This window comes from Drosophila mauritiana, chromosome 3L (assembly GCF_004382145.1).
Source record: "Drosophila mauritiana strain mau12 chromosome 3L, ASM438214v1, whole genome shotgun sequence".
In the NCBI taxonomy this organism is placed as follows: Eukaryota; Metazoa; Arthropoda; class Insecta; order Diptera; family Drosophilidae; genus Drosophila; species Drosophila mauritiana.
In genome coordinates this window covers 8849555-8872673 of record NC_046669.1, presented here as the reverse complement: position 1 = coordinate 8872673, position 23119 = coordinate 8849555, and the positions used below count along the sequence as shown (strand labels likewise).

The following is a 23119-nucleotide window of genomic DNA, read 5'->3' as shown; positions in this document are numbered from 1 at the left end:
CAAATATCTTGGGCTAACTATCGGCGGAATCGAACCCGGCTTCAAGCACTCAATGATTGAATCAATCATGAAGTTAGTGCTTCAAGCAGGGTTGCTCCGCGATACAGGAAATGCATGTTAAGCATCTTAAGATTTTTTACGTAATTTATTTTCCATTTTAGCTAGCGTTTGTTTCATCAACTAATCTAATCCATAGCATACCAAATACCAAGCAATAAAGTTAAAAAAAATAATATTAACTATATCAACAAGTGCATTCAACATTAGCCCACTTCATAGTCTAGAGTCCAGAGAGCCTGATATAGATTGAGACCAAGTCTTAGTCTTTTCCCACTTTAACTCGTACTCGAACCTACCGGATACTGTTCATATATCTTTAAACGCAAATTCAACGCATGTTACAAGCTAGCAACAATTTTCCGACTTAGTTCGTTCATCGTATGATTTTCCTTTGTGCTTTCATTTTATTTTCGAAATCTCAGTTGATTGTGCCTTGATTTCAACGCTCATAAGTTCATACTTTACAGCGAACCATGACAAGAACAGAAACCAAAATATATAAACGAAGCAGACAAACCCAATTTTCATCATTGGCAATGCCAAAAAAATACAACAAAATCGAACTAAATTAAAGAGAAATCAATATGAGATTGAAAAACAATTCACCTAGCGACCTTTGTATTATAAAACCAAACAAACAAAGTGAAATTAATCATATGCATAAAAAACCGAGAACATAAAGTAATCGATATAGCAAAGCTTAACTGAATATGGCTTTTCCTTAGTAAATCATGCTTTTGATTTATGCCTGACATTATTACAACATAATCAACCAATTTTTTAAGCTGCCAAACACCCAAACTCATACTCAAACTCACACCCCCACACATGGAACACATAATTTTATTAACTAGTCACTGAAATTAGTTTTTACTACCAACTACAACAACAGCTATCTACAAACGTATTTACCAGTAATTTAAAACGCTATCGAAACTCATTAGCATAATCAAACAAAAAACCAAGAACAATCGACACCAAACATTCTGTATTGTAAATCAACAAAAACTACAACAAAAGCATTAATTTTAAAATCCGAAATCGAAAAAGTAATGCAAAATAAATTAAAATTTCAATCTACTCACATACGTAAAAAGCATTCAAACGTTTGCAAAATTAACGAAAAAGCGACAATGATAAGTTCAAATCCATTTATACATATTAAATATATATATATTTACATATGACCAGTTTAAAATATCCAACAAATATATATATATATATATATCGAAAAAACAAAACGCCCTCCCAAGCATGCTCTCATCTTACAAAGTTTCTTTTACCAAATAAATATAACTATAGACAAATAGCCACAAATTGCAGGCCATTCAAATGCTCCTAATTAGGTCTTAGACTAGCTGCCTCCATTTTGTATACTTTTATTTAACTATTTCTTGAGATTTGCGGTCAGTTTTAGTTATTTTAATGCAAGCCACTTCTATTCCTAAAGTATTTGTGACTAACCATCTACATAATAAAACCTGAATTAATTTCCTAATAACAACGATTATTGCTTCGGTTAAGTCGAAGCGAGGACATCCTTGCAGAATAATCCCTAATAAAACCTGAAACAAATTATATATGAATGCAATTCCATTTGCAATGCAGTTAACATCTATTTTAATGTGGACGTTCTGCAAGGATAAATGTGGAATGCATAGAATATTTCTTCAAGTTTAGTTCTTGACCTAGCTTTGACTTGACAATTTGCCATTTCGTTTATAGCCCATACTTAAGTACTTAAATATATTTGTTTATTGAAGTATTGCCTGCCTGATAACGAAGCGTCGCATAGATCGAAACTAACAATGTTTCCAGGAAGGTGCCAGCCAATCATGATTTCATATAAAAAAGCGCTCATATTTTAATTATATATTTTATTTTTAAATAATACGTTACCTTTTTCTTGTTGAGTTTCGAGTTTATTTTTGTGTATTTTTTTTGGTGATGAATACCGATTAAATAAAGCTGACAAGCAATCAGAGGCTTCCACTTAAAGTTAAATATCTACAAAAATCAAAATATTAGAACTTACAATGCCATTGATTACTTGCCAGCTCTACTGCCAATATTGTTTGTAAATATTTGCAAATAAAATCCATTTAGCGAACTAATTACTAATAAATTTGTATACATCTCTACTCTCTCTCTCTCTCTCTTTTTCCAAACATAAAACACGCTGATGCAACGAAAAATCGAAATTGAAATTAACTAAATAATCGAAATCGAAAATAATCGCAATTGGCGCGGGCAGGCAACTATTCGCGTTTAGCCTGCGAAATTCAGTTCGTGCGTTCGATGGGCTACTACCTTATACAAATCTACATACCCTCTGGACTGATCGTTATTATATCATGGGTATCATTTTGGCTCAATCGCAATGCAACGCCGGCGCGTGTGGCGCTCGGTGTGACAACCGTGTTGACAATGACCACTTTGATGTCGTCAACAAATGCAGCGCTGCCAAAGATTTCGTACGTCAAGTCGATTGACGTCTATCTGGGAACATGCTTCGTTATGGTCTTTGCCAGTCTACTGGGTAAACAAACAACTACCGATTCCCCTAAAAACCGATTCCAAACAACCGACTACCCATTGAGCGAAAAACCAACCAGTAGCAAAACGATTTTCCCCATATATCTCTCTATCTCTCTCACACCAAACACACACTCACACTCACAGGCAGCGGATCCATATGGATTCCGAATTTATCATTTCTTATATCCTTATCATTTCGATATTACTGGCCAAGTTGAACCGAGCCAGCTTTCAGTTATTCGTTACTTAAACCACACTTTTGCCAGCTTTCTGTGCCACGCTTAGCGTTGAGCAAATCAATCTTGCAGATACATCAAAAAAAAAAAAAGAAAACACACTAGTTTCCTCGGCAAAACGATCTGCGTCTTCGGAAATTGCGTTCTAAATATTTAACTGATTGGCTAAATGCGAAATCGCAGCTGAGTTTTGCCCAAACCACAGTAGTTTAATATCTATTTAAACTTAAACTTAAAACTGTTTCGCATTTCTTATGGAGCCAAACTACCAGATAAAGTCTATCCATAGGGATGCTGAAATGCACTGCACCTGAGGCACTGTAAAGGGGTCAAACGCCTAAATGAAATGAAGCTTGATATATGTTCTATTTAAATTCTCTATAAATTCAATTTGTTAAAAATTAGTAAATTTTGAAATTTTCTTCATATGTATCTCAAGTTTCGGTGGTGACCTCGCGTAATGCTAACTTTAATTTTCTCTCTAACTATCTAACAACTAAAACAATTCTCAAGCAACAACTTACACCCACAACTACAACAACTCCAACAAACAGCAACAACAGCAAGAAAAGCAAAAAAATGATGAAAATAAGAATGAAAAGAAAACTGCAAAGAAACAAATCTCTTTTTTCGTATTTGTATGTTCTTGTTAATTTTTCAATACAAAGAAATACTATCATCCAAAGAAAATGTATGCAAATTCATAGATACGCGCCTGCGAATCGAGCGTAAAGGCACGAAAATTTACCCCCAACGTCCCACCTGTCCCAACTGTTTTGCACCTCGCACCTAGAATCGAAGCATGCTTCAGCCAAAATGAAAAAAAAGAAAAGATACACAAAAATAAACCGAATACCATCCTACAAAAGCAAAGCCTCTCCATGTGTACGAGCTCGTACATATGCCCATCTATTTTAATAGCCGACTCAGGTTGAGTTTGTGTTCGAGCACCCGAGACGAACAAATCGAACACACTTCAACCTGAAATGGTACCCAGATATCAATATACGCCCAGCTTCCGCCAAAATGCAAAAATGCAAGCTGCAAAAATCGCAAGCCGAAAAAAATGTACAAACAAAATAACAACGCACCTTAACCAAATCAAAATCGAAACCAGGGTACGTGTAGAACGATCTAAAAATATATATTTATCACCAAATAAAAATCATGAGAGGGAGCGCATCAAAAAAAAACGAAACCAGCATGCCCTGCGCCACACCTGGCTTGACTCGCGATTGAATTGAATCAAAAAACAAGTACGAAAAAATATGAAACAGACACAAAACACTGTAAATATGGTTCAACAAGTCGTCGATCAACAGCCAGAAGACGCAGCCCCCGAAGACTCTACAAGACAACTGAGCCCCGTTAGAAAAAATACAAGGGAGCCTAAGAAAGTGCGACAAAAAGTATCTTAAAGATACAAGTATCTGCGATTTGGAGCTCTCAAGTTTGGGTCACTTAAAGGGGTGACCCAGACATGAAGGCTGCCAAATGGCCCCAAAAAAAAAAAACAAAAAATATATAAATAAATCGACCCAGATAATAAACCTCCAGAGGTTAGGTAAGATATCATTCGTAGTCTGCTTTCTTTTTTGTTCTATTGGCTTTTTGCAGCGATTGGTTACCTTGTTTTTCGCTGGTAAGTACTCTCGTTACTAGTTACTCGTTACTCGTTGCTGTTCCGCCCCTGTTCTATTTACCTTCATCGGCGAGTATGCGATTTCAAAGAACCCCTCTTTTGAAAATACCCTTCACAAAAACACCGCTCAATTGAAATCTGAACCCGTAACATATCCAAGGATAATGACAACTCGAGAGAAGCTCAAAACCAGGAACAAAGCAGCTACAAAACAAAAATCGAATTGAAAAAACGCTGGAAATTTTCGTGTCCTTTATAACAGGCGACCCTGTTCGATGAATTTGCATTTAAGGCACGCACATGAACATTTTCCTTGAATGATGGTCTCAACTGCAGGAATAAATGTGTACATAAATCGTTTGGCTTACAAATGACTTTTTCCACTCATTTCACAAAAACAACAAAACAACTACAACCAGAACAGCCTTAAACACGGACACTCACATTCACACTCATATAGACACTCACACAGCAACACACACACTTTGTCTCCTTCTCTGTCTCTCTAGAATATTGCTAACTCACTCACACACAAGACTTGCTTTATTCGAATTTTCCTTTGCCTGGCTAAAATGGAGATACGAAAAGAAAATCACTTTAATTTTTGATTTCACTTACCCCAAATAACCAGAAACACTGCAATATTTGCCCTTCAAACGACTCTAAATGTTACTTATAGTCTATATAGTCCCCCGATAAGCCCCATCCTTAATCCACCCCCAAATCTATACCCCCCTCGCTCACCTCTTATAGACGTTGTGCAAAAATGAACTGAAAATTGATTGCGAAATTCTTGATGGAAATTAAATTTCTTTTGTTTTTCTATTTGTCTTTCCTTGTATCCGACATTAAATCGAAACCGTATACGAAACCCACCCGCACCAAATTACCAAATATACAATGCTACAATCTATCCAACTATATATATCTGACAACTACTACTACAACAACAAAATATATCATCCGAACTTCATGCGGCAACCGACCACGACTCAAAATTCTTCAACTGCATCCGCATATCAACCTATTCTAACAAATCGAAAACCCCCCCTCCAAAAACCACCAAATCGTATGCCAAACCGTCCATCAATAATCAAAAACTATCTATCCATCGACAAAATTCCAAAATCTGTACGAATATTCGAATTGCAATCTGTTCAATCAAAATCAAATATCAAAATCGTTATCGTATCGTATCGCAATCAATAGAATACGCCACGGTCGGCTACATGGCAAAACGAATTCAAATGCGAAAACAAAGATTTATGGCGATCCAAAAGATAGCCGAACAGAAAAAGCAACAGCTCGACGGAGCGAACCAACAGCAGGCGAATCCCAATCCCAATGCAAATGTGGGTGGACCTGGAGGAGTGGGCGTTGGACCCGGCGGACCCGGAGGACCCGGTGGCGGGGTCAATGTGGGCGTCGGTATGGGCATGGGACCGGAACATGGCCACGGGCATGGACACCACGCCCACAGCCATGGACATCCGCATGCGCCCAAGCAAACAGTGAGTAACCGCCCAATCGGCTTTTCCAATATCCAACAAAACGTTGGTACGCGCGGTTGCTCGATAGTGGGACCCTTGTTCCAGGAGGTGAGATTCAAGGTCCACGACCCGAAGGCCCACTCCAAGGGCGGAACGCTGGAGAATACGGTGAATGGCGGACGCGGCGGTCCGCAATCGCATGGACCGGGTCCGGGCCAGGGCGGCGGACCGCCCGGCGGTGGCGGAGGCGGTGGAGGCGGGGGCGGACCGCCCGAGGGCGGTGGCGATCCGGAGGCAGCGGTTCCAGCCCATCTCCTGCATCCGGGAAAAGTAAAAAAGGTAAAGGTAAAGATCGTACATAATGCGGCGATTTTTAAAAGGTTGATCCGCTCCAGAAACAGTTACTAATCTATTTCGATACCCCCACCAACCACCCAAACCTGATCGATCCTTAATCCCCGATCGAATCCTGATCTTCATTCCACCAACAGGACATCAACAAGCTGCTGGGCATCACGCCCTCCGACATCGACAAGTACTCACGCATCGTGTTCCCCGTGTGCTTCGTGTGCTTCAACCTGATGTACTGGATCATCTACCTGCATGTCAGCGACGTGGTCGCCGATGATCTGGTGCTCCTGGGCGAGGAGTAGGGCGTCGTCCACAAGCGGCGCAAGCAGTCGAGGGCGTGGCCCAAGGACACAGGAGTGAACAGCGCACGAGAGAGTCAAACTTGGCAGGGCGCTGAAAAACCACACAAAAAATAAAAAAACGCAGAAACCAAAACCCGCAAAAAAATACAGAAAAATAGGCACAAAAAAAAACGAAGCGGAAACAAAACTAATTTTAACTAGCGATATGAAAATGCAGAGGCAGAAGAGTTTATTGTTTAATACAATTGCGGAAAGGACACACACACATATTACAAGGTCGAAAGCAAAGAATATTGTTAAATAGATTTACACAGAATATAAAAGAAAACATAAAGAAAACAACATTAGCATTAACAACCAAACGAGTATAAATGAATGAAGAATAATCAAAAGCAACAGATTAGCAAATTGTAGTGAAAATTATATAACGAAAGGCATAAGTGAAGGAGTTGAGGAGAATTATGAACCGACAGAAAACCATTTCAACCACAAATATAACGATCAAAAATCATACGCAACATAGGCATTAAACGGAAACGAACGATGACATTGAGAAACCCTCGAAATAGCGCAGTCGATAAGTTGAAATCAACACACCAAAATACTAGACGTTAAATAATTTCCATTATCTTTGCGGCGATTTTGAGTTTAAGTTTAAGATACGAATGACCTTTGCTTCCCACTTCAAAAGCAAAACACCCGGAGAGTCTTCCTCTAATTTAAGTGCGTTCCCCCTCCCTTTTAGCTGCACGCTCCCAGTAACCGCAATGAAAACCAAACCTGAACTTAACCGATACTTAACCAGTACTTAACCGGAACTCACTATGCTGATCCATTGATTGCCCATTCAGTTGGTTGATTTGATTTATTCAGAACTGACTTAGCGCTTCCAAGTGAAATGGCCAAATTTATTAGAAATCAAAATGTAGTAAAGAGGAACAATTTCGACAATTGCAAATCAGTTTGGCGAATGATTTCGTTAAGTTAACTTTAAATGTATATCGAACACGAGGCAGTCACGTAAGATCGAGTGGTTTTTAATCATTTGCACAAGACACAACCAAAAAGCCACACATACACACTGAACTCGACACGGATGTTATCGATTACTTTGGAGCGCACCTTTTATAAGAAAGCATCGGAGTTAAGTCATACAAATAGTTAGTGCAATTGACATAGCGAAATAATAGTATGAACGATAACGATTCATTTTAGTTACACCAATTTTTATATCAACTTTAAACTAACAACAAATTATTCAATATGCACTCACTCACTCACGAACACAAGAATCAAACTGAAACCGATATAAAAACAAAAACTTTTCGAAAACAACTTTGCGGCACCGTAAGAAATCAATCTAAAGTCTAAGTGAAATTTTCAAACGCAAGTAAGCCCAATAAATACCAGTTAATTAAAAACGAATACAAATAGAACATAGAACATAAAGAGTACACAAGTATGAATGAAACTGCCTAAGAAAAATAGCATATAAGGTATAACAAATAGTTGCTAAAACAAGAAAAAACCAAACAAAAAATTGAACGAAGACAATTGATTTTCAATTTGTAAATACAAACAGAAGACAGTCGGAACATTCTCAAAGCAAAGTAGGAGCAAAACTTCGCAATTAAACTTAGTTAATGTAATCGGGTCCGATTAAGCGATTAACTCGGATGCGTTCAAGCAGTCAATAAAGCGATAAGCAAACAAAAGATAGTTATACTTACGATGCACCGTCTTAAGTTAGCCTAATGTCACACAGATACACACCAACACACTGACAGGCAGACAATGGGACACAGATACTCGACGTATATATCGACATATACATATATATATATATTTGAATTTTCGCTCAAGTTCCTCGATGAATCACAGACACAAAGAGAAAGAAACAAAAGAGTTAAGTTAATTCTAACACATAAATTAAAGGCAAGTGAGTTTAACTTTAAACGTAAAATAAAGAAATTAAAATACAATTTAGCACAATGGAGATAACTAAGCAAGCCATACCAAAATATCATCAATGAATTTTAATTTAGTGTTTATGATTAGTGCAAGTGCAGATCAGATCGTAAGGCTAAAGAATTTTGTACAGTTAGCTAAAGTTAAAGCTAGGATTTAGTTAAGTGCCATAATATGGCCAAAACACACACACACACACAGACAACCACACGTATATGTACATAGAGTATGGCTTAAGGCGACACAAGTATATGAGATATATATATATATTCATATAACGTATTTAGGCACCTACGTTTATGTAGCACGAGTTTTTTATATGTAAACCAAACCAAATTGAACCCTATTCCCTATGGAAAAAGAGAAAATCACAAAAACAATTAACTGTATATACGAAAAGTACTTATGAATGGAAGACAGGCAGCGCAGGCGAATGCGGATGGCGGTGACCCAAAATGGATCAGCTATGGAACCCTAGATATACTTAAGACGAAACCTTTAACCCTTCTTAAGGACTACCTAACCAATTCAGCAGAACGACTACAGAAGAGAACCCAAGGAAAATTACTTTATTAACGATCTAGACAGACACAAACACTCACTGACACAAGTTGAAACAATTGAAACAATTATGAAATAACAGATGGAGTCGTGACCCGACTATTCGATACCCTTTAGCCACAACCTCGATCGTCTGTCTGCTCTACGTCAAAATGCACCAAGAGTCCTTACCCATTTTGTACCAACAGTTGGCTAAAGAGTATCACAATTCTTAACTAGGAATCTGAGCGAAAGAAAGCAATATAAGGTTTACCAAAATAATAATTGATTTAACAATTAATTTATGATTTACTGAGCCAAGTGAAACGGATTTGAAGCAAACTGCAATTGAGATCAACCAGCCATACAAAACATTCCCCAAGAAAATAGTTATGATCCGAGACTCGGCAACATAAAAGTGAAATCGGTGATATGGAACATAAATAATATATATCTGCTTATATATAAAAAAAAAAAACAGTCACACAATTATATATAGATATATTTTGTAGCTATACAAGTCATAAATCAATTATGTTACCGAAGACAGAAATCAAAATGTTTACAAATGGCTGAAGTTCATTCGTAAAAATTCTATAAAATAAATAATCCCTATAAATGAGGTCAAATACATTTTTGATGCGACAACAACAACAACAAATAGCTGCTCAACGGTTTCGGAGCGTATTTCCAAAGAACGTAAATTAATGATGAAAAAAAAACCATTTTAGTTGTAAACAATGCAAAGGCGAAATAGTTGACAAACATTTTTAAAGAAAAGAAAACACACTTAATGGCAAATTGATGCGTTTAATTTTTCATATGGAATTTTTTACTCTACAACCTAGTTTACGATATTATTTGTGGAAATGGAAAACCAAGAAATTTAGTTGCCCATAGTGAGGACTTTTTTATAAAAGAAAAACAAATTAACGACGCAAGACGATGATATGCATATGTACGTGCTGCGTATGCAAGAGCATTTAGGACAACAACAAAAACAATGAGGACGGAGCATTAAATATAAAAAAAAACGATGAAAATATGTAAAATGTTAAATTATACACACAATGAAATGTTTGAAGCATTTTTGGTGTCGCTGTTTAGACGGCGGCACCAACACCAACGTTTTATAAAGCAACCGAAAGGGAGAAATAAATAAGTAAATCTATATTGATGATCGATATATACGTGATGCGATGTAATAATTACGTATGTATGTATATGATGTATATTTAATTATATATTATATATGTATGGTGGTCTCAAAAACAAACAAGCAAAACCAAAAATGAAATTCTAAAGTATTTAGATAAGCAAACCAACAAGTTGAGAGCCCTAGATTAAGCTGTACCACACAATACACAGATGCAGATACAGAAACTGAAACAGATGCAGATACAGATACACTGATAAAAACTGGAACCCAGTTCATGCAGATTGCACCGAAAGCGTAATTAAAAACATTTTTAAAGTGAATTCAAAGTTAATGCAAGTGAATATTATTATTGAGAAATAGTCTATAACCCTAGGCAGCAAGACGAGATATTGATTGAACCATGAATTGTTATAATGATAAAACACACTAATCACACACCACACATACTTACGGTTGTACGTTGCATACTCTTAGTTTGTTATTAAACAAATCCCCCTGAGTCCGCATCATTATCCGTTGAATCCTTTGCTCAAGCAAATTAAAAAAAAATAAAATGCGCAAATTTGTTATTACATTTTTAGGATGAGGGACCCCAGAAACTAAAATTCTCGAACAAAGATAACCCTTTCGCGGGCCCTGGCTACTGAAATATATATATGTGTGTATGCTTTGTTAGCCATCAATTTACCAGCTTCAAGTCTCATACCATCGTCGTCGAGCAGTTACAGCTATCGAAAGCTGATCGAGGAGCAGTGTTGTTTCTATATATAATTTTTGGTTTTATCCGTCCATCAAAAAGAGTTCCTAAATGCAATAAATGAACATGTTTTATGATTACCAGCCAGCCGGCCTGCAATCTGTTAGGACCCCAAACAAAAATCATAGTTCACATTGGTCTGCTGTCAATTATTGGTTCCACAGCCCCTCATTCCCAGAATTTCGGTTGCTCAACCCATTGGCCTCGGAAACCCCAAAATGAAACACCCACACCCACATAAGTATATAAGCAAGCTATGTTTGAGGAGCCTCGGATTGGGAGGGAAAGGCAAGAGGAATAATTTAAAACGTAATGCGTATGTAATGATTGATCACTGATCACAAATTTTGACTGTGTTAATTTCGTTATATAAAATGAAAAACAAAATTAAGAAAAAACCAAAAAAAGGAAAACTGAAATGAGAATAATTATCTATAGCATATAAATGATAAACACACACATAACAAAATAATTAAAAAAGGGAAAATAATAAGAGATGAGTGTTACAAGAAAGTAAATGATAAAACCCAAGAAGGAACCTATATTATTAAGTTAAATACTAAAACTAAAAACATCCAAAGGGAAAAATGCAAACCAAGAAGGAAAATTATAATATTGCAATGAAGTGAATATAAATAAAGATATGTAAAAAAATTACAATCCATTTAGTTTTATTTTAAGTACCCCGATAAAACACAACCTTATTTTTTTCTTGCTTTAAAGTGGAAATTTTATTTGTTAGTTTTTCGAACAGAAGGTACGTAAACTATGACTTAAAACATTGATTAACTCACTGGGCGGGGTCAAAAATTACATACAATTCAGTTTGCGACTTACACATATATTGGGTTTTCATCATTGTTATCCATTGTTATCGGTAATATCGGTTATGTGAATATGAAGTTATCCAATTGGTGAGAGTCATGAACTTTACTATTCGACGAGTATCGCAAACAAAGTATCGCATTGAGTAGGCTTTTTACTAATTTCAAATATCTTCGTTCTGGCATCCAACATTAACTTAGACCATTTTACTAGACACGGAAAACATTTAACTAATTAGGCTAGTGTTTTGCATACAATTACAACAATATATATCTGACGGATCCGCTCGATCGACTCGAATACATTCGTCATCGGCTTCGATTAATTTACTATAATGTGCAGAGATCCTATGACTAAGTGGAGCGAACAGAAGCGGGAAATAAGTCCAACTGAATTGACCTTGAAGTTGATTGGCTTTTGTTGGCGGCAAGTTCAAGCGAATGGCTAACTTAATGCTGCTAAACTGGATTTTCTAATTCACTTAGATATATATACATATTATTGCTCGATTAGTTGTGGATGCTGATATTCGAAGACCCGTGTCTGAGTGCTACATAAGTAATTGCTGTCTTTCAAAACGTTACAATATGCCATTTATATATATTAATGTATTCCATACGTGTCCGAGGGTATAACACATTACAAACTAACATAATTATGTATATATTTATATAGTTATAATATATCGTATGGTGGTTTTGTTTATGAAGGCCCAGTTGATGTCTAACTATAACCCCAGAGGCAGTCAGAAGAAGTATTCAAATGGATGTACACAATTTGAGCGCTGTACGTGAAGTTGGGAGAGGGATCCCGACCAGATTTAAGTACATACATATATTCTATATCCTGCTATTGTGTCGTTGTATGTAAAATCGGGCGGCCGAAACAAACCTAGTTGCTTTAATAGGTATAACCAATTCGATAGGGCTTGCTATGATCTATATCCGCCACCCGATCGATAAGCTGCGATAAGTCCGTCTGAGTCAGGCTATATCATCTGTGTGTTTGGATTTGTTGGATAGGTTGTGGGATGAGTGTGAGATCAAAATGCTATCGAGTGTTGTGGGGTTTGGTTGTGGTTGTGGCTGTGGCTGTGGTGTTCCGCTGATCCGCTCTATAACTGTCCGTGGCTATAGTCTACATAGTATATTTCATGCTCATGGTAGTGTGCCTAAAAGAACAAAAGAAACAACATTGAAGTGCCGACCAAGAGGTAGAGACCGGAGCTCCGAATCTAAGCGTTCGACTCCTTCAGATTTTGCAAACGTGCCAATTGATTTGAGTCCAATTCCTCGGGTATGCTAGCTCGCCCACCGACCACCTGTTTGGGTGCCTCAATATCCTCATCGCCAGCCGCAGATCCAGATACTGCTTCTCCTGCTGCCTCTCCGTTGATGTCCAAGTCGTTGGACTGCTCCCCACCGCCACCTCCACCGCCCCCACCTCCTCCGCTTCCAGCAAAGGCGTCATCAAAGTTGGCATCGAAGTTGGCCTCGAAATTGGCCTCAAATCCCGAACCGTCGCCGGACTCTCCCTTGGCCTTCTCGTTGAATGGATCCTCCGCATCCTGCAGTACCGGCACATCGGCCACCGAAGCCGAATCGGTGCCCTCCGAGAAGGACTGTTGGTCCTCTGCGTCACAGGATGGATACTCGGTCAGTGTAATGCTCACCACGGGCCTCACTCCAGCATTACCTTCTTTGGCCGGCGCGCTCTGTGGCGCCACCTTGGCCAGCGGCTTGGGCGCAATATCTGGCTTTTTGGCCACTTCCGCCGGCTGCTCCTTGGACACCTGCTCCTCTGGCTGCGCATCGCTCTCGCCTACTGGTGGGAAAGATTTATCGGCACCGTCTTCAACCATGGGGGTTGCAGCGGTAACAATTATTTGTGCCATACCTAAGTTTAGCGTGTTGGCGCCACCTGCCGCCGCCCCCTTTTCGACCTTGCTCCCAGATCCAGGAGCGGATCCGCCCGCCTTCGCTAGTTGGGGCGGCGGCAAGGACGGCGGCGGCTGCCCATCGTCACTTAGATCGTCCTGGAAAAGCGCAAAAAATCATTAGCTGATAAGATAAAGAAAAAGAGATATATTGTATATAGCACATGTTTATATAAAAAGAAAATATAAATTATAATTAAGTATATCTTATGTTTATATCAAGAATTGTGAAATAATATATAAATTTTGTTTAATATGTTAATATTTTACCTCCATGCCAGGCTCTTGGATGAGTACTGAGTATGCGTTAAAAATAAATGAGAAAAGATTTGTTGGCTTAGTATCAATCATATTTTCGGAATATTATATCTTATATGAATACATTTTATCGATCCAAATGTTATAGAGCGGTGAGGAGGAAACCAAAAATATTTAGGATCAAGTCAAGGCAGCCTTGGAACAAAAACTATCTAAGTACACGATTAGGTTTGACAATTGGAAACTAAACAAAATGAAAACTTTAGCAAAAGTAAAATTTTCGGTTACATTTATTCAGATTGGAGGCTGACAAGCATGCGGGAGGAGATTGGTAGAAAACTAGGGATTCATATAAAGTCTTTGATTCCAAATTCAGTCTGATAACTACTGAGCTACAGGTGTAAACCGATAGGATTGAAATATATACATAGAACAAGGGCTTTTCTTTATTAAAAGAGTATGTATAGATTTTATTTAAAAGACTTTAGGGTAATAGTTGTAAAGAGGTTGATAAAAACCTTATACCGAATATATATATATTTTTCTATATACCAAGAAGAAAATCTCATTTTGAAAGTTTAACAATAGTTAAGAGGGGGTTTGGACATGCTCTCAAACAGTGGAGTTGAAACAGATTTTCCTACACTAAGAATTACTCAATCAGGAAAAGTTTCGGGTATAAGATAGTTTAGATAAAAGAGCATATTTATTAAATTACCCTTCTTGGCAGTAGTTTGGCTTTGGTTCTGGCCTTAAATGACACAAAGACACAATTACACTGAGAGAAAAACAATCAATGCAAAACGGCAATAAAAGAAAAACGTGATATCCAGACAAATTAATAACCAATCAAAGCTTTAAATGCAATTAAATTGAAATATCAGTGCCACACACACACATCACAGTTATATCTTCGTATATATAAAGAGATAAAGAGAAGCTGCAAAAAGAAATAATCGAAGTTGGAGAAATAACGGTAACACGGCACGACACTTTCTGACAAGCAGCCTAAGAAAAACACTTTAAGAAATCGTAGGGCATTTCATCGGTTGATTTCGTCTCGGCTGCGGAGACTTGCGAAGACTTTTGGAGACGAGAGACAAAATAGCACATTAACGGAGAGTAGTGGAGAGTAGTTACAGTGATAAATGGTGGTAATTCGTGGTAATTTTGTGGTTAACTTTTGGTGATTTAGTGGTGGATTGGTGGTGGTAGTAGTGGTATATAAGTGGTTAGTAGTTAGACGAGCTGCGCTTTTGGAGAATAGGTTTACCTCTAGAGAATATAGAAGCAGGTATAACAGTACTTTTGATTGGAAATTTTAGGTTTTCTTTTCTTGCTTTTTTTCGATAGTGGAAAGTTGAAAATTATACAAATGTTCGGTACTATATAGGAATCGATATCGATATAGTTTAAATAGAGATATAGATAGGGGAAACAAAAGACCAGGTGATAGGGTGCGATATGACATTTACCTGGCGGAGGCATACTCGGGGCAGCAGCGCCGTTGGGTATATAGCCGCTATCCTCATCTGTCGAAATCGGGGTAAACGATTAACTCTCCGAAATATTTCAAAAACTTTCAGTTATATACGAGCTTAAATAGTTAAGTACATCCATATAAAAAATTAAGACAAATGATAATGCTAAGGATTCCTAACCCAATCCTAACAAATTTAATATATTCTGTGTATAGGTACTTACAAACAATATGACTATAAATGAAATTCATTGATATTCATATATCCTAACTATAATATCTTATATCTTATCCAGTATTTTCAAATGCTTACCTGCTGTATCCTGAGAACCAAACATATCCTCAGTGAGCTCCAGTTCCAGTTCGTGGGCGTACTCTGGTGGCAGGGCCGGAGCGGGGGGCAGTGCGAAAGTGGGCGCCGCGGTGGGCGGAGGTGACTCGTCGCCACCCTCGCTGAGCGGCTCGCCCATCTCGTCGCACTCCTCGACGACCAGCGAGGGAAAGTTGCCGAACTTGCCATCCAGCTCGCCCTCCCACCAACCGTCGTCCACGCCGTGGGCGGTCTTGGTGATGATCTTGATCTTGTCGCCCTCCTCGAAGGTCAGCTCATCCTCGGCGGTGGCGTCGTAGTCGTACAGCGCGATGCACCATTCCACGTCCGATTTGACTCGCTTCTGGGGCGCCATGATGACCGACACCTGGTCGGGCGATTGCATCGAGTCCACTGTCTGATCTTCATTGTCAACGGTATAATCGACAGATGAGAATGAGATTTGAGAGCGCAATTGATTGCCTGAAGTACCATTAAAGGCGCTGCCCGCTGTCTCCTGGTCGATGTCCAGATAATTGTGTGGCACGTAGCCCTCCTCGCCGCGATAGTTGCGGGCCCTCAGCCACCCATCGCCGTCGCCCTCGCCAACCACCTCGAGCTGTTCATTTTCGACGATGGTGAGCTCGTCGGGATTCTGGGCCTGTGGGAAAAGTGAAAGATTAGATTATCTGTTCAAAGAATCGTTAAAGAAGTGTCAAAAAAAAGATGACATACCGTGTAGCTGTAGAGTGCAGTGCACTTGAAGATCGCCTCCTTGGGCTCTGGGACAATCGGTTCGTCCTTGTCCTCCTCCTCCTCGGCAGCTCCCCAGTTGACCTCAGTGGGATCATCCCAGCCACCAGCACTACTGGCCATCATGGATGACGAGGCAGCAGCTGCAGAAGAAGCTGCCGCCGCCGAAGGACGCACTTCGGGCTCATCCTCACTATCGCTGAAGGTACGATCCCTGGATAACTGTTGCTCCTGCTTGGGCTTCGTTTGGGCAGCTGCCTGTGCCTGAGTCTCCTCCTTGTCGCTGTCGTAGAAGGAATCGGAACTGGGATTCTCGCCCTGGCCAGAGGCGTCGGTGCGCATCGAAATGGAACTGGCCGAACGCGTCAGCTCCTGTACACCCATGATCTCGGCCTCCTGCACCCACTCGTCCACGTTGATGCCGCCATCGCGCAGGCACTGCAGACATGCCTCCGCCTTTGTCTTCTCCGTCTCGGATCGACGGATTTGATCACGGAACTCCTCGATCTTGGTGTCCAGATCCGGTCCATTCGGATCGTTGGGATCCGTGCGCTGGCCGGAGTCTCGCAGCGACTGGCACAGGGCTAGCTTCTTGGCATTCTCCCTGATCGAGGCATTCTCCTTGACCACTCTTCCGGCCAGATTCTTGGCCTCCTTGGTTAGCGTTTCTGCGGCGGACTCGTGCTCCGCGGTCACCTTACGCACCGGATCATTGTCGCACGCCTCGAAGTCGTATTGGATGTGCTGCTTCAGCACCGGATAGAACAGGTAGCAGCACTGCAGGTTGTACTCCCGGGTCAACTGCTGCGCCTGGTCGCGGATCTTTCCGAAGCTATTCTGCGTAGCCGAGCAAGTCAACAGCTCTGTGCGTCTGGAAAAGATGTATTTATTTTAATGGTTAGGCAGCATTAATATGAGGATTTCCCAAGACAGAAGTGTTATGTATATGACTCATAAGGTTAAATAAAAGTATTTAATAACTTTATGAGCAATATCAGTAGCACCATAAATATTATCAGAATATAATTGTCGACTTGAGCAAACATTGATTAGGAAATGGCTTTGGACTTGTAAAATTTATAATTGATTCACCGATTTTGCACTTGTGGATGGTTTATAAAACTGGGCAGTAATTTATGAGCATTGCATTATACACTTACCCCATTAGCATCAGGTACTCGGCAACCCGCTCGAAGACATAGTTCTCCATGGTGGTCATCGTGGTCTGCAGATCGACGGTGAAGTAGCGATTCTGATGGGCGTTGGCCGCCGCCAAGCTGAGTACGTAGTCATTCCGGGCGCCAGAGGACTTCTCCTCCAGCAGCTCCTTGCGAGATGTGACCCGGGCGCTGTTCTTCTGCAGCGAAGTGATTGATTGAAAGAAGGAGCCCTTCTTCTTCTTAAGCTTCTCCTCGATATCGCGGGCCTTGTCCCGGACATCGTGAGCACAATGCTCTTCGTCAAAGTATGATTTCTTGGTCTTGTCCACATCGCCCACGCTCAGATGGAGCTCCTTCTGCACATTGACAATTCCGGATAGCGAGCGCTTAGCTATGGCCAACTTATAGTCCCGAAGAACCTTGGCCTCATCCGCGATTTGCTGTTGAAACACCTCTATAGCGGCCAATCGAGCACGAGCCAGTTTCTCATTCTCCTCGAGCACAGTGCGCCAAACGCTCCACATGTTCCTATAAGATTACGTACAGATAAGTTAAAGAAGGTTCCCTGAAGTACTTTACTAGTCAGCTGGAAAGCAATACCCACCAGCGCTCCTCCATGCCCTCCATCTTAATATCTGGTATATTGGGTATCTTCTTGTTGAGATACTGCGATGAGATCTTGAGCAGCGACTCACTGTACGACTTCTCGACAGCGGAACGCTTGATGGTGAACTGCCGGATGTCCTCCAGGAGGTCGCACTCATGCTGGTTCTTCAGCTGCAGCTTGGCCACCTGCTCCGTGTGCAAATTCTTGAGGAATTTCACATAGTTTCCCTGCAGGAATACGAGTTATACGAATGATTATTGGGGAACTACCTTTATCAATTGGATTTATTTATGATTTACCTTACGCGGCGGCGGCTGCATCATGGGGCTTTTTCTACGACAATCGGGTCACTCTACAATTGGTTTTTTTTCTATTTTAGCTCCGACTTAATGGTGTTACATTACCTCTAGCAACTGTAAATAGTATGATGGTTTTATGAGCGGATATACGGGTATAATAATACACTTTAAAGATCCCATCTTGATATATGGAAACCTTAATTCACTGGCTTAGAAGGGGAGATTTATTTTTAACGTCATGGCTTATATCAAAGAATTTAACATTATCAAATTAAAGATTAGATAAAATGTAGCCCTACTGATATTTATTATATATATTTTCCGATTATTTTTGGCTGTGTAAATGGGTGGTGGTGGTACATGTGGGTGGTTGTGTGGTCCTTAAGCCGTTAATGACTTCGCTACGCAGCAACGGGTCTCAAAACTTATGTAACGAAAATGCAATGATAACTGGCATTGAAACGCAATGGATATCAAGGGTTTTCTTCAAGCTCAAATCTAGAACTATTTTTAGCTGGAAATTTTCACTCGGGCAGCCCACGCAGCAGCCCCCCTTTTTTGGGGTATCGTATCGATTTCTCTGGCCCCAGACTAGCTTATTTTTTAGGCATTTCCACAACTACGATATTCAAAACACTTGGCTAACACTTTTTTTGGACATGGCCTGGTAAGATTGTTGTTTTACAGCCGGATTAGTACTTTTTGGGATTCTTATCGCTGGGTTTTCACTGAAATTTGTGGACTTTTTCTGGGCAGCTAAAATCCGTTGCTTACTTATCGATTTCGATTTTCACGACGTTTGTGTGGGAACTTTTCAACATGCACCGTTAACTGCTGGTGCTGCTGCGCAGGGACAGGAAGAGACCGCCAAAGAGAGCGGCGGTGAGAGAGAGTCGAGAGAGAACGAAGTCGCGTTTCATTCATGGCCTCTAGTACCGTTAACAAAGAGGGTGAGTTTTATTGTTTTTGCTCCGTCAGCTGTTTGATAACACCTCACTTTGCGTGTAACGGCACTTCAAGGGAATTAGAAAAAAAAAACTATAAAATTTCAACCTTTGAATGGTTTGCCATTTGATCTTGACACCTGGCGTACGACAACTGCTAACAAAAATGTGCGTTTGCATGAAACTACTCATATGCTGTGGCTATCAAAAACGGTTTAATTGATAACTTCAGATATTGGCCAAGAGGTTTGATAAGATTTTCTCGTCGGGCCCAAGAGTATGCAAGAAATAATATAAATGCATAACGATATTTTTAGATAGTATACATGTATTAAAAACCTCATTTATAAGTTTATGAGTTTATGAATATGGCATATTGGTTGCATATGATTGTTTTAATATTTTAAAGAATCAAATTTTCACAGGTTTTTAAGTTTATTTGATTATATTTTTACGTTTTACATTTTACATACACATCCCCAATAATTTTCCATCACTACTCACGACACCTATCGATAAGTTTCTATCGCCATCTAATAGGACCAGCTGCTGACATCAAATGGGGTTCGACCTGGTATTTTAATTTAGGAATTTGTACTTTGTTGTTTTTATGTTTTCCCCTTGAAAATGGCCACGAAGCTAAATGTAAATATCCGCACCCTGCTGACCAACTGCGAGGATTTGGCCAAAAGCGAGCAGAACTTCTGGAGGCTGCAGAAGTTCATCAAGTCCCTGGACACAATGCTCGCCGAGCTGGAGGCGATGGGCGATCCGCAGAGTGCCAAACGTATCCCGGTCTACTTGGAGCGCCTTAAGGCCCTTAAAATATCCACCGGATATACAGACGTTCCCGGTGCCACAACAAAGACTGCTTCACAATCCTCATCCGTTAGCGAAACAGGGGAAAATGCACTGAAAGAAATGAGGCAGCTGCAAAACACCAAATATCACAACGAACTGCGAAAGGAACTGCTGCAGGGTAATAAAGAATTAACAAACTTTTTGCACTTATTTTAAAATTTCTTAAAACCAACTTTTGCTGTTACATCTGTAAAAAGTCCTTGATTAATTTTTTAATCAGTTCAAAACTTAAAAAACATTTATTTTAGATGCCGATGCCCTGCGAAGACGTCGAGGAGCAGATGAGTCCTCTGCCAGTTCCGGAAGCACAACCGCACAGGACACTTCTGGGGAAAACATGAACCAGGCTGCCAAGTATTATACGAATGCCCAGGAGAAGATCACCGAGCACATGCTCTCACTGACTCGAAACTTGAAGGAACAGACGGAGACCGCCAACAAGATTATCCGGAGAGACACGGAGGTTGTGTCACGTTCCGCCGGAATGGCAGATCGCAATATCAATTCGCTAGGAAAAGAGGCTGAGAAACTGGAGCAACATTCGAAAAAAGCCTACAAGTGCTGGCTGTGGCTGATGATTGCCTTTGTAATTGCCACTTTTATAGGTGAGTCATTGAATTTTGTGGAAGTCTTGTTTAAGCTGCAAAAAAGAACCCCTCTTGGAAAATCCCAATTCATTTACTTAAAAAATATAAACCACCTTAACTTATCCAACTCAACAACACCGATTTCAAGACGTTTATAGTACAAGTTTCTTGAATATGTTAAACACAAGATTATAAATATTCAATACAAGAACGAAAACAGAAAAATATATATAAGATTCCATTATTATTATTATTATTTGAGAAAACGCTGCGAGTCACTTAACTTAATCCAAGTAAACAAGTTTGCCGTGACTCAGTTCCAAATTACATTTCTTAATTGGTTCGATTTATTGCAGTTCGACTGTTGGTTAATCATACTAATGAGTTTATTCCCCTTTCAATTTACAGGTATGGTGTTATTCATGAAGATTATGAAGAAGAAGAAGGCGTAGAAACAGTTTCCAAAACAACCAAACTAAAGATTGTACTCTAAGCAAGCTTTAAACGCTCGTTAAGCTCCCGAGTTCATAAGGTTATCCCCAGAGCCCCCCAAATCGTGTAAGCAGAACCACATTAAACGATCGAAAGCAGCCCAGCGATTTATTTATGAATAGTTTATGTACAAGCGAAAGCGTTTAGATTATGGTTTTGAGCATTTTTGTTCCATCAGCAAGTGTTATTTGGATCCGTATCTGTATTTTTAAACCTATTCGGCAGCGATAAGCTGCGTAATGCCGTTTTTGGTGATCAGCTGCAGCAGGGATCCAGTTTTGGGCCTCTCCTGATCTTGGGTCCACTTAAGGAAAAGTCCGGCCACCTCGGTGAGTGGAGTCCAGGTGCCAAAGTCCGCATCCGGCATCCATTTACGGTTCATGGGTGTATCCAGAGTTACGGGAAGTATGGATACAGCCAGGGATCCAGCTGGCAGACCGGATTTCTCAGCGCCCAGCGAGCGGGTCAATTGGTGGACAGCTGCCTTGGCCATTCCATAGCCAATCATACCGGGGGTGCCCTCCAGAGCGGGCTTAGCTCCAGTGAGAGCCAGCACTCCTCCTGCCTTCAGATGCTGAGCCGCCACAGCTGCCGAAATGGCGGAGGTCCACACGCTCTGCTTCCACATGAGATCGGCATTCTTGGCCAGATCCTTTTTGGCATTACCACCTGCCCAACCGCCAGCAACGCAGATGACGGCATCCAGCTTCTCGCCGGCAAGGGATTCCCCGACCTTGGAGACCACCGTTTCCTCCTGTTCCGCCCAAGCAGCATCGCGTGGCACCACGATGCTAACGTCGGCCTTCTCGTTCTCCGTCAGATCGATGCTGCCAACCCACTGATGGATTATCCAGGTGAAGGTCGTAGCCGCCGCGAGGGAAAACAATAGACATTGAGGCAATTGTATTTAATAATTAAGTGAAAGGTAACTCACATAATTGTTGGCTTTAAAGTGGTCGACACAGGCCGAACCCAAGGCTCCCTTGCCACCGTAAATAACCACTCGACCTGCGGACATGATGCGTGCTGCCAGTTTTAAAGCTGCAATTTAACTAAATGCGAAAAAACACGAGAACTCCGATCTTGGTGAGTCAAAATCGTGCGGGAGCTTTGAACGCAGCTGGGGTTTTTAACCGCGAGACCAGTTCTACCGGTAATAATCGAGAGAATAAATTTCAAGTCGAGTTTAAGCTCAGCGTGCAGATATAGCTTTTTATTCGCTACAAGAAGATACAGAAGCAGCAACAAGTGGAAAATCAATAAGATGACCAGAACACGCACAGCAAGGTCACACTGGCGTGGGCAAGGCGTTATTTGGTATTTTTTTTTTGGTATTCAACAGCTGTTCGCCGCCAACTTTACCCATCTCGCTCACGCACTGCTCGCTGCTCTTTTTTGAAAAGGGAAATGCGTGAAATTCGTGCGCCGCATTTCCACCAGACCAGAGTTACGCGCCGTAGCTGTGTTTTCCACTCAGTCCCACCAGTCGTCGTCGCGTTACGTCACGAGAGCAGTTGTAGAACTAAATTTGTTGTGCTATATCGCTAAACGGTGAACGGTAAAT

The 23119-nt window shown here is 40.4% G+C and overlaps 4 protein-coding genes across 15 annotated transcripts in view; 2 read left to right on the top strand and 2 right to left on the bottom strand.

The window, feature by feature from the left end:
* The window catches only part of LOC117140914 (gamma-aminobutyric acid receptor subunit beta), a 34733-nt gene extending 23055 nt beyond the window's left edge, over positions 1 to 11678 (top strand). For 2 of the 3 annotated variants that reach the window (XM_033304097.1, XM_033304099.1), the window contains 3 exons: positions 2315 to 2599; positions 5686 to 6305; positions 6458 to 11678. In XM_033304097.1, the coding sequence (XP_033159988.1) occupies positions 2315 to 2599; positions 5686 to 6305; positions 6458 to 6619 (1067 nt within the window). In that variant the 3' untranslated portion in view covers positions 6620 to 11678. The remainder of the gene's footprint in view (positions 1 to 2314; positions 2600 to 5685; positions 6306 to 6457) is intronic. The other variant, XM_033304098.1, reaches the window with a different exon arrangement.
* Positions 11679 to 12745: 1067 nt separating this feature from the next.
* On the bottom strand, positions 12746 to 19526 carry LOC117140912 (protein nervous wreck). Of its 10 annotated transcripts, XM_033304095.1 has the most exons (13): positions 19446 to 19526; positions 18672 to 18785; positions 18370 to 18599; positions 17766 to 18293; positions 16588 to 17476; positions 16345 to 16513; positions 15856 to 16275; positions 15538 to 15594; positions 14075 to 14100; positions 13765 to 13903; positions 13564 to 13689; positions 13139 to 13500; positions 12746 to 13039 (listed from the first exon to the last, which is right to left on the bottom strand). In XM_033304095.1, exons 2-13 carry the CDS (start codon positions 18693 to 18695, stop codon positions 12983 to 12985), a joined length of 3027 nt encoding a protein of 1008 aa, XP_033159986.1. In that variant the 5' UTR covers positions 18696 to 18785; positions 19446 to 19526; the 3' UTR covers positions 12746 to 12982. The 10 variants fall into 10 exon arrangements, with proteins under 10 accessions (XP_033159986.1, XP_033159980.1, XP_033159982.1 ...); XM_033304089.1 differs by adding an exon at positions 14781 to 14813 and having other exon boundaries at positions 13564 to 13903; positions 15856 to 16513; XM_033304091.1 differs by adding an exon at positions 14781 to 14813 and having other exon boundaries at positions 13139 to 13692; positions 15856 to 16513.
* A 629-nt stretch (positions 19527 to 20155) lies between these two features.
* On the top strand, positions 20156 to 21653 carry LOC117140915 (vesicle transport protein USE1). The gene is made up of 3 exons (XM_033304100.1): positions 20156 to 20594; positions 20725 to 21081; positions 21472 to 21653. Exons 1-3 carry the CDS (start codon positions 20243 to 20245, stop codon positions 21513 to 21515), a joined length of 753 nt encoding a protein of 250 aa, XP_033159991.1. The 5' UTR covers positions 20156 to 20242; the 3' UTR covers positions 21516 to 21653.
* Positions 21637 to 22807, bottom strand: LOC117140916 (dihydropteridine reductase). The gene is made up of 2 exons (XM_033304101.1): positions 22490 to 22807; positions 21637 to 22393 (listed from the first exon to the last, which is right to left on the bottom strand). Exons 1-2 carry the CDS (start codon positions 22571 to 22573, stop codon positions 21770 to 21772), a joined length of 708 nt encoding a protein of 235 aa, XP_033159992.1. The 5' UTR covers positions 22574 to 22807; the 3' UTR covers positions 21637 to 21769.
* Positions 22808 to 23119: the final 312 nt, after the last annotated feature.